Raw genomic sequence first — 15,944 nt, forward strand, 5'->3', positions numbered from 1 at the left:
TGGGCTTTGGAGAAAGTCAAAAGTGTAGTCCCAAACTAAATGTACGGGAAGAAGTGAGATTTGGGAAGAGGAAATGAGTCTCTAGTTGGGGTGGGAGTGCAGAAAGGGAGAACCACAAAGATGCAGCCGTATGACTGAGTGACATCCATCTGTCTGCGGCAGAAGCAGAATTGTGATGGGAGAAGTGGCTCCTAGGATTAGGAGAGGTATCAGAAGTGCTTTTCCAGTGGAGTTAATTGTATCACAGGTGACAGAAAATAGGGGACTGAGGAGAAGAACAACAGATTCTGCTTTTTTATTTATTTTTGCAGGGAGAAAGGCTTGGCTGCAGCTCTTGGAGCTCGCTGAGAGTTTGGCCAGAGGTGCAGGCAGCCCTTGAAACAGGGAAACGAAATATTTGAAACAAGGAAGCGACCGATTCAGGTTTGCAGCCAGTGGGGTCAAGAAAAGGACCCGATAAAATTTTTAGTATTGGGAATCATTCCTAATATGGGCAAACGAGATGTGCAAAACCAAAGCAATGTTAAAAACTGTTCCCCACGTTCTCATGCCAGGAGTGAGGTTGTTTTCTGAGGTTGGTGGTATAGATGCATGCGTGCGGGGAATGCGTGCCCATTGCCTCCAGGGGACAGACAGTGTGGGGACTGAGGCTCCCCAGATGACAAAGAGAGACTGGGGAGAAACCTGGAGGTGGTCTGTAGAGACTTACCAAGGGAGCATGTTCTCCTTCCTGAGGTCTGGAGCAGGGAGGTGATTTTCAGATTCTTTTCATAGCTGTAGTTTAGCGTTTAAATTCATTTTTAGTGTTTTTGCTGCTGCCAGGAGTTGAGTCTGCTCTCAGAAGTAGGAGGTCAGCTTGATGTCTTCCCCACCCTGGTTGTTTCTTGCACCACATCTCGGTGATGACGCTCCTACTGCTGTTCAGATGGATGTTTTGCTGCAGGTGTTGATCACAGCAGCTTCACGCTGCTGTGAGTGTCAGCCTTCTGTGGCCATTGCTATTTGTCTTGAGCTGTAAGAGCTTGAGGAATTACATGAGCTCTCATCTTATGTTATCTGAAGCAGGATTTGGGGTTTTTGTCCTTTTGAGGACATCAGAGGACGGTTGTAATATCAACAGTTATAAGGCACGTGTTGTTTTGAGCACCTTCTGACCTGCTATTTGACATTTTTATGAAATGCCTTTTGCCAAACTGGTAGTTCTTCAGTAGGGGAGGAAAACAGATATAAACATCTGTGGAGGGAAGAGTGCTGTTTCTCCTCCAGAAATGAGGAGCTCCTATTAAGAGGTTTTCTTTGAGCCTCCAGATGGGTACTGCTTACTCCAGCAAAACAAGACCTCGAGAGCACACAACAGTAGAGTGTAGGGAAATATTTTTCCACCGATCACCTGTTTCTTCCCGTATTCGTAACAGGCTGTATCAGTTGTCCAAAGCAGGGAAGCTCTGCGTCCCAGCCATGAATGTCAACGACTCGGTCACAAAGCAGAAGTTTGACAACCTGTATTGCTGCAGAGAGTCCATCCTGGACGGGTATGTACATGGCCACCCAAACGGAGCTGTGTCCCTTGCTTGGGTTGCACTGGACCCCACAGTGAACTGGGTCCATGGATCTGTCCTACCTGCCACTTTAGATCATTTTAGATCAATTGATGTGACAGAGGAGAACAAAGACCCTTTATTACCTCTGCTCCATCCTGTTTTTATCAAAGATGGGAATCTGCAAGGCATTTTGAGAGAGCAGCTATGTCTCTATGGGTCAGAAGGCCCTAAGACTTATTTGTACAATTGTATGTAAAGCTCTACAAACATATGCACAGCAGAAAACAAACGTTGAATCTTGTGTTTGTAGCAGAATGATCTTGCAGCAAAGATGTTAGCACCTCTAGGAAGTCTGGCTTCAATATTTTTAACCCAGCTGCATGTGTGAACGGGGCACATCACTTAAATTCTGCCTCTGCTCCTCTTTTTGTAGAAAGCATATCTTCTCTTTTCCCAGAGTGTCTGGAAGACACATCAGGTATTTTATTAGCCATAGCGATACAAGACACTTCCCAGTGCCTTTCAAGGGCACTTTGTGGTTTTGTGCTTTGTGCTCTCAGGGTGATGTTGCCCTTCCATGTGTGTAGGTGACTTGCATGCATTTTTCCCTCCTCGGTGAGCATGACTGGAGCTGCCTTCAAGCCCTGCAGCTTCTTGTACTCCCGTGTGAGGACTTCAGAAGTCCTCACATATAGCTATAGTACTCCCTCCTGTCCTTCTGACCTTTGTGGCATCAGGATAAAACCCATCTGTGTCTGTTGCGTGTGTCTGAGTCAACCAGCAGCTTCCTCACAACAGTTTTTGCCTTTCTAGTTTCCTTTTTTTATCTTCTGTGAATATACAATAAACCAAAAGAAAGAAAACAGAAGAGGTTCTGGTAGACCGAGACTTTATCCCATAACAGTTGCGTGTCCAAAGTGTAGACTTGAGTCTGAGGATTAAACCCTGTCCTTCAGCTAAGCATAAATAAATAGGTGTGGAAGGTGGGAGTGACAGGGCTGATGACTGCTTTATCCACCTCTCCCCACCCCGGTCCTGCAGGATTTACAGCCACATGCTATACAAGCAAGCAGAAGAGTGTTTGCTTCCCTCTGTGCTCCCTCCCCCCAAAAATCCCAGCAGGCAGACCGTGGGACTGGGAGCAGCTCTGCAGCATCCTGATGGTGCTGTACTTTTTAGGATCGGATGGGAATCAGTTGCTGACGGATACGTGGGCACCGGGAACATGATGTATCTTCTGAGACTGTAGGTCTTGAGATGCAGTGCAAAATACTTGAAGTTGTGATCTAGAGAGTGTGTAAATCTTGGTGATCTTTTTTTTTTTCCCTCTCTGTTTTTTTTCTTTATTTTGATGGAATTGGGTATCTGTGTCCCCACCACCCCCACTGCCAAATTTTGTCACAGGCAAATGAGATTAGGACAAGTTTTATTTGTACGGTTCGGATGAGTGGACTGTGACATATTTCATCTGGTAGTGGTCCCAGTAGACAAGTCTGCACAGAAGCAAGGACAAATGTGACTTTCCGGACTGGCGTTGATGCTGATGAGATGAATATCAGAGGAAAGATTGCCTGCTCTGTCCCAGGTAGCTGTGGTGTGGAGGAGGAACCCTCCATGGAGAAGACTGCGTGCTTCAAGAGAAAAGGCTTTTTTAATGTTGATAATTTGGTATGGCTTAAAGTTTAAACAAGTCTTGAGATCTGCCATTCTCAGTTCCTTGCAGACGTAGAAATGTCTCCTGTTTATTAAAAGTCCATCTGGCAGTGCTATTGGTGTTCAGCTGTGCTACCGTTGCCTTCAATCTGGTAGGACCAGAGGTTCTTAGAGACCCAATGTAGGCTTCCCTACATGGGGAATGGTGGACTGTGCTTTTAAGGTCTTTCACCCAAATCTTTGTGGGATATGAGTAGAGTGCTGTGTCACGTCGGCTTTGAAGCGGTCTTCCTGGTAGTGGTCATCTTGACCAGGAGAGGTGAAGAAGACTCATGTTTGTAAAACCTGTGTGTCCAAATACAGGGGCATGAAGACGATCTTTAAGAAGCGTGCAAGTGCCATATGAGTTAGCAAACCACCGAATATGCTTCTCTGGATGATCTACTGCATGTGCAGTTTCTTCCTCAGATTTCCATCGCATGTTGTTCTGAAAGACTAAATTTTGTGCTCCTTGTCAAGTCCAGCAGTGATGGTATCTGGCACTTCCCTGCCAAGATGTTTTATTACATGAGCCAGAACCTGACACTGCAAACAGCCAGTGGTTTCTTGGTCTTCCTGCCCGTCAAAACTGGAAAATTTCGATCAAAATTATCAGCTGGTCTCCAAAATATGTACCATCTGTGAAATTATGATGTGGAGCAGTGTACTCTGAGATGCAATGCGTTGCTAACTGGGCTTTGCTAGAGGCAATAATGGGAAAAATGAGGGTGGTGAGACACTGGCCCAGGTTGCCCAGAGAGGTGGTTGATGCCCCATCCCTGGAAACGTTCCAGGTCAGGTTGGACGGGGCTCTGAGCAACCTGATCTAGTTGAAGATGTCCCTGCTTATTGCAGGGGTGTTGGACTAGGTGACCTTTAAAGGTCCCCTCCAACCCAAACCGTTCTGTGATTCTAGGAAAACATCTTGATGAAGTAATTCTCCTAATTAAGTAGCCCTTCCTGCTTTATTACAGCGATGTCTCTGCTCTATGGTCACAGGATTCAAGGCACACAAGGCAGCCTCTGTCATGGGGGTCGGCTGCCTGGTGAAGAGTTGCCCCCAAATTTTTAGTTGAGGACACAACTTTTAGCTCCGTGTTCCATGTGTAGTGGATGTTGTTGGTGGCTAGGAAACGTTAAAATCTTCTTTATCTTGTTGTCTTCAGTTGTGATAGATGATGGACCTCATGGGTAGGTGAGTTGGGATTTGGGTTAAGTCTGGCCAAGGCATCTAAAACTGGGCCAAGGGAAATCTGAGCAGAGGTGCGATTAAATCTGCTGTGTTTTTTATCTAAATTCTTTTGGAAATGTAAGGGAATTTCACCTTCCCTGCACTGCTAACCTATTTACTCATGTGCTAAAAATAGCCTATAATGTAGGACACTCTTAGGGAGAAACCAGAAGGAAACCGAGTGGAAGGGAGAGCTTTATTTGTGGAAAGCACTGGGATTCTGGCAATAAATTACCACTTTCCTGCTTCTTCTGTAGTTATTTCTGTGGGGCATTTTGACTTAAAAAAAAATTAAGAAAAAAAATATTTTTAAAAGATTTTAAATATTTCTGGAATACCAAAACAAAGGGATCCAACAAAAAAAAACCAACACAAAAAAGGGATCCAAACCCCAAATCCTTCCTCTTTTTTGCATTTCACTGGTAGCACCCACCCTTACCAAAAGAAAAAATCAGTTTTTAAGTGCCCTTTGGGTCCTCTCTGCACCCAGAATTGCTGCGTGTCCTTAGGGATACAGGTACAACCATGGTGTTTAGGAGGGGCAAACGGAGAAAGACCACTGTCCTTCACAGCGTCGTAAGTGGAATAGATCTTACTGCTGGTCTTTAATTGGTTTTTTTTCTTTTTCCTTAGCCTTAAAAGGACAACAGACATGATGTTTGGAGGAAAGCAAGTAGTAGTTTGTGGCTACGGGGAGGTAAGGGGTTCATATTTTACATGCAGGTGCTGCATGTAAAATCATCACATCCTTTGCATGGCTTTATCCGATGGGGCTTTTCTGCCCTTGTGGCTTTTCTCTGCATCTGCAGGTATCTTCAAACCTGACGGGTTCGCCAAAACTGAAGATTTTCTTGATTTCCAGTATATTTCTATAGTATTACACAGATACCAAACCTGAATCTTAAAAGACATGAGTATTAAGTATTCTGAATATCTTTAATACCTGAATATTGACATATCCAGATATTAATATTTCATCCATTAATATTATCTTTTATATTTATATATTATATTCTATTTGATATAATATTAAAATATTCAGAGGCAGGGTTCTGCAGATGTACTGTGCAGCTGCAACATTGCATGTTGAAGCGTGGTCAAGAAAAATGAGTTAATTTTGACTTTCCCCTGTGCTTTCACCCCCAAACAGAGGAATCCTCTCTTGAGGCAAGACTGGGATACTCACCCTTTGGCAGTTCTTATTGGGACCAATGAACACAAGTTATGGTGGGCTGTGCTGTAGGTGCCCTACTGGGACTCTTTTTTTTTTTTTTTTTTTTTTTTCCCAAAGAGCTGAAATGGGACAATTTGCTCGTGTGTAATTGCATTTTTGGGGAACACTTGGTCATTTAACCGTTTCCCTGAATTCCCCTGCGAGCTGCACTGTATGTGCTGTGTAAAGGTTAAAGCTCATTAACCCTCGGAGATTAAACCGTTAAGCTTCCTAAATAGAGTAAAGGTTACAAGAGACTCTTAAACGTTCCCTGAGATAAGTGTAATCTCTCGTTATCATGGTGCTTTCTAGATACCAGGATGTTTTGGGGGAAAAAGAACTCCCTGGGACGAAAATCAGCGGCACTTTTATATTTTTTAGTGCTTCTCCTAGCTAAGCTGTCCCTGACTCAGGTCCTAGATTATTCCCAGTCCAGGAATTTCCTGCACCCAGAAATTAAGTATGTGCAACCAGCATTGCTAAGAGGGCCGCAAAGGGCTCTTGGGGCTGCAGAAGAGACACCCAGAGTTGTACATTCCCTATACGCTTCCCATGGCCGTACTGACGCTCGGCACCTCCTGAGCTCTCGGCATCTCACTCTTCCTCTGTGCTCTTCTCCCTCCCCAGGTTGGAAAGGGCTGCTGTGCTGCTTTGAAGGCCATGGGCTCCATAGTGTACGTGACAGAGATCGATCCGATCTGTGCCCTCCAGGCCTGGTAAGCAGTCGCACCGAGCCCGGCTTCTTCTTCAGGCTTTTTTTGTTTTCCCAGGAAAACCTCGGCCAGAAACCAGTCAGCTGTGGTCCCTCTCAAGAGGGATGCTGGTGAGGGGTTCGTGGCTTCTCCGCACCCTCGGAGGGACCCACAGCTCTCTCCTACGGCCAGGAAAGGGTTCCTGCACTAAAGCATTACCCAGTTTATCTGTATCCCACGTGCCAGCTTGCATAATCATAACCACAGTGGCCAAGAGTTTAATGGTATGGCTTGAAAGGATGTTGGGAGTGAGCTGTGACCTTTGGAGTGCGAACTCGGGCTTTACTGTGCTGTGCACACACCTCACCCGAGGGATATTTTGGTTTTTGTGATCATGTGCCCCTCACAAACCTCTCCTCGCTAATGCCGGTACCCTGCTGCAGGGCTGAAAGCACACGGCTCTCCCCTCGCGCGGGCACGTTGCAATTATACCTGACCTCGTTTCCTCCAGGTAAAGGTTGTTTTGGTGCAGAGATGCTGCTTCTGCAGCCCAAGGTGCGAGATGGGACATGACTATGAAAGCAGAGTCCCAAAAACACCAGGAGCCTTATTAAACCCGCAGCCTCTTCCTAACAGAAAGCTTTCAAAGGGCTATTGCGGTGAGGAAACTAATGAGCCCTGCTTAATTAGCAGAGCTGATCAACTTCTGGTTTGCTTTGCAACCTTCACAAGTGGCACATCCAGCACCTGCATCCTTAATTGTGAATTTGGTCGTTTGCAACAACCCCTTCCCTGACTCTGCACGAGGCAACACCATACGGCCCCTCTTGTAAGGAGTTTGCAATGGGGGAAAAAAACAGTAAATGGGACATACAGCAGAAAAAAATTATTTTTTTTTTATAGTAACTACGATTTTGCAGCTTGTGAGAGTCATGGAAATAAGTTCTCGGGAGGACTGTCAACAAATCCTAAAAAAAATCCTGCCCTTGTTATCCTATGCACTGAATACACCTTGCTTGGTGAAGTCAGGAAAGACTTGCTGAGTGCTCAGCACTTCTAAAGATCGCGTAGGTGCCTAAATATGGATTGCAAAGTTAATGGCAGACATATGTGGGGTTTGGGTGATTTGGGTTGTTTTTAAGATGATCTAAATCCGTATCAGAAAGGTTTCTGCAGCAGGAGGGCGTATCTACATCTTCTGGCTGTACTTTGCAGGAGTAGCAGCTTTCAAAAAGCCGTCTCCGTTGAAAATTGAGATTTGCAGATGTGGAGGCCCTGACAGAAAATGTGAAACCCCCAAAATCTCTTTTCACTTCTCCCCACAACAGTCCCAAATCCTCCAGGTTGACTCCAGAAACCCTCCTAATGACTTGGGGTATGTGGCCCTTTGCATGCTGCGTTGCTGTGTCCCACTCTGGCATTAGAAAGTTAAAATGAGTATCTGAGAATCACTTGATGTTTTTTTTTTCTATTTTTGGCATGGTTTTGCTGCTTCTCAGACTACTTTTCCCCCTCTTCTCCTCTTAGCATGGATGGATTCCGGCTCGTGAAACTCAATGAAGTCATCAGACAAGTTGACATCGTCATCACCTGCACAGGTACGCAGTCCCCAAGGCAGGAGGACAGGTCATCAGGGATGCGCACCCCATAATTGGGTCCATCTTTTTCCAAAGGAAAAGGCAAAAAGATGGGGAAAGTGAACATGGGGATTTATTACGGATTTTTCTGTCTGGCAGGCAACAAGAACGTAGTGACCAGGGAACACCTGGATCGGATGAAGAACAGCTGCATCGTCTGCAATATGGGGCACTCCAACACCGAGATCGACGTGGTGAGCGCAGGGATGTGCACGGGGTGGGGTGACGGTGTTTTTGGGACCCTTCAGCAGCTATGTGTGACCCGTGCTGCTTTTATCTCTGGGAGGAGATAAAATAATCCATTGCTCCCCGTGTCCCAGCAGACATTCTCAGGTATGTCATCGTCATTCCTGTGATCCCAAAGGATGCCAGCAAGCCAGACAAACTGCTCCAGCGTCCAGCGTAGTGTCTGGTGTCCACCAGCCTCATTCCTTCCCCTAGAGAGTCAGTGAATCACCCTCTCCAGCCCAGTCCCTCTGCTTTCGTGTTACTACTATACCATTAAGACCCAGCCAAGAGTTCAGCTTGGTGCAACACAGCATGCTCAACCCCACCGCGCTTTACCGAACGGCACTGAAATCTGCTCATCTGTGCTTAGAAATGAGTAGAAAAACAGGAGAGTCTTGTCTGAAGGTCAGTGGAGAATTGCTCGGCCAAACTGATGGGTTTAAAGCCATTTTCTGTGCTGGAAAGAAGTGACCACAGCCATGCAGAGTTCGGTTGGTGACCATGAATCCTCTTCAGCCAGAAGAGCTTCAACAATAGTCGTTGCTGGAGCTTTGATGTATTGTAATCACAAAAATAGTTCCAGGTTATGATTCATAAAGGTTTCATTGGTCTGAGACTGTGACCGGACCCAAAGGAAACTATAAGCCCAGGACAACGTCAGCGAGTTGCTTCCTCTTTTCATTCCTATTATGTAGCTTTTGGGTTTTGATCTTTTGCCAGTGCTTTAACTATTTTAACACTGTGTTTCAGGCAAGCCTGCGTACACCTGAGCTGACCTGGGAGAGGGTGAGGTCCCAGGTGGACCATGTCATCTGGCCAGATGGGAAGAGAATAGTCCTTCTGGCGGAGGTGAGTTGCAGGCAAAAGAACAGGAATTGCAACCTGTTCTCTGCTTGCAGGGGAAGAAAACAAGAGCTGAATCAGCCGTGGAGCCAAAGAATGTCCAAAAATCACCTCCTCGGGCTTCAGCAGCTCAATAGTCCCTCTGGTTGAAAGGCTTGGTGTAATCCTAATTTGGCCCATGACTTACTGGAACGCAGAAAAGCTCCTGCGTTTTCCTTTATCCCACTCCAGGGTATCTTCCACAGGGTATTTTATCAGATTTTCACTTCTAAATAGTTTTACTGAGTTATAAGGGCAACCAACATCTTGGGATTCAAGTGCATGTGATAAATATTGTTCCCTCCCAGAAGGGACGCATTTCACTGGTGATTCCTGTACGTTCTGTAGGGCTGTAAAGTGGTTTTGGTGCTGTGTTGAGGTAACAACCAGTTTTTGCTTCCCAGGGCCGCCTGCTGAACCTGAGCTGCTCCACTGTCCCCACCTTCGTCTTGTCCATCACTGCCACCACGCAGGCGAGTAGGGTTTGGGCTGAGCCGAAAGCAGCGTCTCGCTCCATAGCGGGCAGCAGTTACTTACCTAAGTGTACTTACCTTACTTCTCCATCCAGGCTTTGGCTTTGATAGAGCTGTACAACGCTCCCGAAGGCCGCTACAAGCAAGATGTGTACTTGCTGCCTAAGAAAATGGGTAAAGATGTACTCATTGCCTTCTCTTTTTTGGTTTTGAGATTGAACAGATGGGAGGTTTTGCTAGGCTGGGCTGAGGACGGCAGGGCAGCACAGCCTCCTGGGGTCTCTTGTTTGCCTCCCTGCCAAGCTCAGGGTCCTCTAGCAAGTTCTTCCCACCAGGTCTGGGCTCTTCGCTAAATTGGACGCGTTGTTTCTCTGTCCCACCTGGGGAAAACAGGCTGACACACTCAGCCGACTGCAGGAGTCCATCCGCAGTGATGCAGGGGATTTTCGTGTAGAGCTTCTGCCAGCAGAGCCGCCTTCGTTGGCTGCAAAGACACATAGTCCCTGACCCACAGCTCTGCCAGCAGAACCCCCTCATGAGGACACAAGCTACACTGACCATGCTTTTGCTGCAAAACTGGACTTTTTTGCCTTAATTGTATTTTTTGAGACCAGGGACAGCTTGTCCCTAGCTTGGGCATTCGGCATCACCTACCAGAAACGTCCAGTGGCTCCTGCATCAGTAGAGCACCCAAGCTTGCCCAAGGGTACGGTGTAACACAGCAGCAGACCCAGGAGTCCTGCTAGAAGGGTATTTCAGAGAAAGGTTTTTCCCTTCTAACTCAAAACAGGTGAGAGCCTTGGTTTTCCTCATTCAGGGTGAAAAGCAGTCCTGCAATTTAGCAGCAAATGTGTGAGGAGCAATGCCTTTCCCAGCTGGGGCTTTAGGGAACTGGTGTACAGTGGGAGGGGACTGCTTGCCTTCCCTTTCCCCTACTAACGAGGCTTGAAATTGTTTCAGACGAGTACGTGGCAAGCCTTCACCTCCCAACGTTCGATGCCCACCTGACAGAACTAACTGATGAACAAGCAAAATACCTGGGGCTGAATAAGAACGGACCTTTCAAACCAAACTACTACAGGTACTGCTCCACAACCTCTCTCTTTATTCTGCCATGAGTGTGGGGTACATGTGGGGTACACGTAGGGAGGGGCAGAGGGGACAGCGTTTAATCCCACCAGTCCCCTGAGAAGATACCATGGGCTTTCTGATAATTCCCATCGCCTCGTAGAAAGTGGTCCGGTTGGGAAGGGGATGGCGCGGTTGGAGCTGTGACGCAGAGCGCTTGGCAGGACACGAGCCCTTTGTGTCTGGCAGCAGCTGTCACCCAGACGTGGCAAATGGCAGTGATGCCATCCAGCCAACTCAGATGACAGCTTTATTTTTAAAGTTTGACGAAGGATGAGATGGCACAGAGCAGTGTTTGCCCCTCGCGCCGGGGGCTGCTTGGACAGGCTTGGCTCGATGGCTCTCCTCCCCCAGTGCCGGCCAGGCTGATCCCCCCAAAATAATAATAATTCTCAATGTGAGTCCCTGGATCACTTCCCTTTCCAGGCTTGTGTTTGTAGCCAATGCTGTAACACATTTTTTTACCGTGAAAATGAAATGGATTTGCACAAACACAGATCAGCTTGTCGGGAGGTTGAAGCCCAGATCCTTTTCTTGCAGGAAAAGGCATTTTCCTGGTGTGCAGGTCTTCAGCACTCATACGAGAGCAACGCTGCACCAAAAAGCTCCAGTTTGGGGGTTTAGTGCGTTTTGCCAGAGCCTGAGCTTTTTTTTCCCTGCCCTGTGTTACATGCAAACTTATGGTGCTGCTGCATGGCTGTGCCCTCCTATGGAGGGATTTCCTCCAGTTCAGTTTTCTTTGCCTAGTTTCAGTGTCTGGTTGTAGTCCTGACCTTGCGGGGAGCGTGGTTTGTCCCACACATGGAGACGTTGGGATAAGTAGAGGGTCACGGCAAATTCCCTGCATCGAGGGAGAGCCACACCGACTCAAACACCCCACGTGTGCCATGGGGCTGAGATGTACTCGGACAGCTTCGGCTTGATGTCCTGCAGGAAATAAAGCCTCCCGATACAAAAGGCAAAGAGTCAAGTTTTCCAAAGTTCCCTACTTTGATGTGTAGGGGCGTAGGATGGGAGGCGGGAGGAGATCTCCAGGTGCACATAGCCTCTTTTTCTGGATATAACAGGCAATTTGACTTCATCCCCGTGCAGCTCAACAGCTTGCTTTGTTAAAACAAGCACTTCTCTCTCCCTACATGTAGCTTTGTTTGCAATATGAATTAGTCTGCTTTTAGTTCCCAGCCTAACAGCAGCCTTCCTGATAAATTCAGCCAATCTGAGCCAGGCTTCGGTGTTTAAGGCATTTGCTCTTGTACCTTTAGCGCATCCTCCGCGGTTTCTGAGCAGATGTTGCTGCAGAGCGGTGGGACTCGGTCCCTGAATCAGTCGGGTGCCGTTGAATTTTCCCCTTCCTGTACTCGAAGCGAGAGATGGTGTTCAAGCAGCGAGGGCAGGCGGCTAAATATAATGTGGTATTTGTGGGGGAGGAGATGAGGACCGAGTCCCTTTCTAAATAATTTCTTTTCTTGTTATCTACCCCTCCCAAAATACACCGTCTTGATGCTGGGGGAGCTTCGCATCTCTTGCCCAGCTCCTCACCAAAACCTCATTTTCTCTTCTTTTCCCCAGATACTAAGTTCCTGCCGCTGTATCCCGGAGAATCGCGAGGAACAAGAACCCAAGTCTTTTCTCAACTACTGTACAGGATGAAACAGCGCAAGCTTCCTAAGTTAGAGCTGAGCTTGCTCACATAGTAGACAGTGTGTTTAGGTTATTTATTTATTAAATTAGAATACTGTACATGCGGCCTCTGCCACTGGTGTTCGTACTGCCACAGGACTGGGAGACGGTGGATTTCTTTCCGTTTGTTTCATTTTTCTCTTTGGGTTGTTCTTTTTCGGGGCTGGGAGGATGAGGGAGGTGAGGGGGAAGCTGGTGGAATCGAATCGCTGCAATGTACTTGGAGTAGTCCGTTGTCACCGTTAATCCGATGTGCACGACGGGAGCCGTGGGATCTGACTTCGAGGTCACACGTTGCTTTTGGTTTCCTTCGCATCCCAGTGCTTCTTCCAGTGGAGTGGGATCCTGGCAGCCGTGAGAGCCAGCCGGAGGGCGACTGGGTTTGCATTTCTCATGCCATTTGACAACGCAGCTAAAAACCTCATTTGCTCCAGGCGCTGCTGACCAGCTAGGTGCCACCTTGGCAGCGAAGCGGTAAAATCTCGCCAGCAATCACTGGAGAAACCTCTCGTAATTCTGCCGACCTGGCCGAGGGATGGTTCTGCCAGAAAGTCGGTGAACTTCGCCTTAGCACTGCTGAAAGCTGTAACGAAGGGTCCGGTCGTTAGGGTCAGCCAGGGATAGCCCCTAGCGCGCGGTAGGAGCCGGGAGGGCAGAGTGGTGCCCGCTCGGAGGCAGACGTGGTGGTGGGGTAGGACCCACCATCGCTCCCTTCATCACAGCTCCGCAGTATTTTCCTGCTGCTTACATTACGAGTGCCAACCTCCTACGGTTCAACCAAAGTTGTATTCCCGGTGGGGCTACAGGGCAGCCTCGTGTGCCCGTGCTGGTGGAAGAGCCTTGCAACCTCGCTGACAAATGCTGCTCACATGTCGAGGAGCTCTTCCAAACCCAAAGCAGAGCTCGTCGGCCATCCTGGCTGGGAGGACCCGTGTCCATGCGAGGTCTTTCTCCAGCTGAATTTCAGTCCTCAATGGAAATCTTTGGAGTTTTATTTTCTAGTAATATTTGTACGATAAAATCTGGAAATCCCCTTTGAGTGTATGAGACGTACACCAGAGTAATCCCCACCCTGATTTTGTGTGCAGGGAAGAGTTCAGCATCACTAAAACCCTTTGATCACCTCAAATCTTGATGCATCAGAGCCAATGGAGAACAAATTTGCCATTACTCTTTTTTAGACCAGGATGTCCCACCTGTACGCTGGGGACAGCACGGCACACTTACCCAGGTGACTTTCGAAGTCTCTGTGTCTCATAAGAGTCACTGTTATGGTTCACATGGAGAACATGGTCCTTCTAAAATAAAATTGCCCAACCCCGTGAGCACAAAGCCTTTATCCTGCGGTTGCTGCTTTGGTATCCCGAGTTCCTCATCAGCTACAGATTCTTGTTTTGTCCTCACGGACCTCTTTGCCGTCAGGAAAAACTCTTTTGTGGCAGGTCATTCACGCACAAGAAAGGAAAAACTGTGGAATTACGGTCTTGATGGCCAAGTCCTTCTCGTGGCTCTTGATGCTGAGGTCTGAAGTCAGCTTGACCACAAGCTGCTCGTCTTTGGAGCAAACGTTCTCGTATGCTTGCATATTCCAAATTTCTCTTTGAAATTTCTCAAAGCCTGGAAGGAAGACGGTGAGAAGACCTTGAGGAGATGTTAGGCCTTTGAGGAGAAGTTAGGGCTTTGAGAAGGCTTTGAGGAGACTTTGAGAAGACCTTGCGAATACCTTAGAGCTTTGAGAAGACTGATAAGACTGATCACTAACCACAAACTCAAAATAATCTCTACTCACTCATGAATTTTATCCACATCCTGGGATTTTTGGGAAGAGTCCCCTGAGCTACTTGAAATGTCACATTTGGGTCTTTCCCCGCGCCAGAGTACCTTGGTCTCCATCAACAGCAAAACCCCAGAGTTTCTGTTGTTCTCTGCAGAGGTGCAGCGTGAAATCCTGCTCTCAGTCGAGGTGAAACATGGTTGCGGGGTCATGTTGAGCAAGGCAGCTTTTGGAAAACAGGCATCCCAACCGCAGCCACTTCTGCCCCAGGAAAATCCCTCTCCATTCGCGTGACCCTTCGGTACAGCTCACGCAGTCGCTTACCTCCCCCGTGTCTGTCGCTTGCACAGCATACGGTGGTGCTGTCCTCATCCGTGAATTCCTTCGTGCCGATTTTTAAGCCCGTTTTATCTTCCAGGTAGATAGGAGAAAAAGAAAAAATTAATAATAAAATCCCAACTGGCTTTTCCCACCTCAATTTTTAAGGCTCTTCTCCATGTCGTTCTGCTTCCTCTGTAAGCTTTTTTGCTTGCTTGGCTTTTTCCTAATCAATCTGGAATCATATTCTGTGATCATCTCTAAATTAAATGTGTAATGGGTTGTTTGTTTGTTGGGTTTTTTTTAATGTAACACATTTTTAAAGAATTAGGAAAAAGGAGATTTAGGTAACACCAGCAAAATTGTATAAGGAAATTAATTCTGTTCTGAACTTTAGAAATAATAAGACAAAACCTGTCATCAGCCTGCAGTGAGGAAATGAAAACTTTGCAAATGTAACATTTTCAAAAGGATGTTTTAAATATTAATGTCTGAGTGATTGTATTAGATCAGCAATAAAGACTCTGTAATCTCAAAACACAAATAAAACATTGGAAAACTCAGCTTCTCCGGAGTGTCTTTCAGGACTTGCAGGAGCAGATGGGGAATTTTTGGGGCTGGGGGTACAACGAGGGGGTGAGGGATGGTGATGCCCTGGGCTGGGGATGGGGAGGTTGTCCCCAAACCCGGTGCTGTGCCGTAACCCCGAGCTCCCGCCGCTGCCGTATAAAACCCGGCTGGAAAATCTGCTTCGGCGGCCACGCGTCCTTGGGGCAGCCGGGGCTGTTTGGGCTCCGGGGCGGCTGTTTTGGCTCTTGCTGCCGATGTGTCCTTGAGGAAAGGGGGATGAGCGGTGCCGGAAAAAAAAATAAAATCCCGTTATCTCTTCTGCTCCCGATCTGTCACCTCCCTGCTGCAGAGCTGCAAACGCTGCGGGGCTGGTGCAGAGAAATACCGACCGAAAGACTTTGGTTTTCCGGCGGCTGGGGACCACAGGCAGCACCAAGACGGGGTGTCCAGCACCTCCCTGGCCACACGTCTGAATAGTCACCCCCAAAAGCAACCCCCCCCCCCCATATTGGGTGGAGAGAGAGGGAGGAGAGTCCCCCCCATCTCTCCCACTCCTGGTTTCCAGGCCCCCAGGAGCTGCTTTTAACCAAAATCGTGGTAACAGGGGGTTTGGCTAACCCGACTCAACGGGTGATGCTGGGGGGATGCCTGGGGAACGCCGACCCTTGGCCCCCAGGTGCCAGCAGGACCCAGCCCCCCCCCCCCCGCACCCCCCATTAGCCCCACGGGCACCTCGTACTGCACCCAGCACCCCCCTGCTCCCCCAACCCATCACCCCTGGGGACACTCTGTACCCTCTGTGGCACCCCCAGCCCCCCCCTCTTACCAGCACCCCCAGGGCCCCCCCTGTTACCAGCACCCCCAGCAACACCCCATAGCCCCCCC

General features: G+C 48.0%; 1 protein-coding gene across 3 annotated transcripts in view; it reads left to right on the forward strand.

The window, feature by feature from the left end:
- AHCYL2 (adenosylhomocysteinase like 2) overlaps window positions 1–15,052 on the forward strand; it is a 107,566-nt gene extending 92,514 nt beyond the window's left edge. For all 3 annotated transcript variants that reach the window (XM_069801477.1, XM_069801478.1, XM_069801479.1), the window contains exons 8-17: window positions 1,416–1,532; window positions 5,098–5,161; window positions 6,305–6,393; window positions 7,897–7,967; window positions 8,106–8,200; window positions 8,985–9,083; window positions 9,521–9,589; window positions 9,685–9,763; window positions 10,550–10,670; window positions 12,287–15,052. In XM_069801477.1, the coding sequence (XP_069657578.1) occupies window positions 1,416–1,532; window positions 5,098–5,161; window positions 6,305–6,393; window positions 7,897–7,967; window positions 8,106–8,200; window positions 8,985–9,083; window positions 9,521–9,589; window positions 9,685–9,763; window positions 10,550–10,670; window positions 12,287–12,293 (811 nt within the window). In that variant the 3' untranslated portion in view covers window positions 12,294–15,052. The remainder of the gene's footprint in view (window positions 1–1,415; window positions 1,533–5,097; window positions 5,162–6,304; window positions 6,394–7,896; window positions 7,968–8,105; window positions 8,201–8,984; window positions 9,084–9,520; window positions 9,590–9,684; window positions 9,764–10,549; window positions 10,671–12,286) is intronic.
- Window positions 15,053–15,944: the final 892 nt, after the last annotated feature.

Source organism: Haliaeetus albicilla, chromosome 14 (assembly GCF_947461875.1).
Source record: "Haliaeetus albicilla chromosome 14, bHalAlb1.1, whole genome shotgun sequence".
Classification (NCBI taxonomy): Eukaryota; Metazoa; Chordata; class Aves; order Accipitriformes; family Accipitridae; genus Haliaeetus; species Haliaeetus albicilla.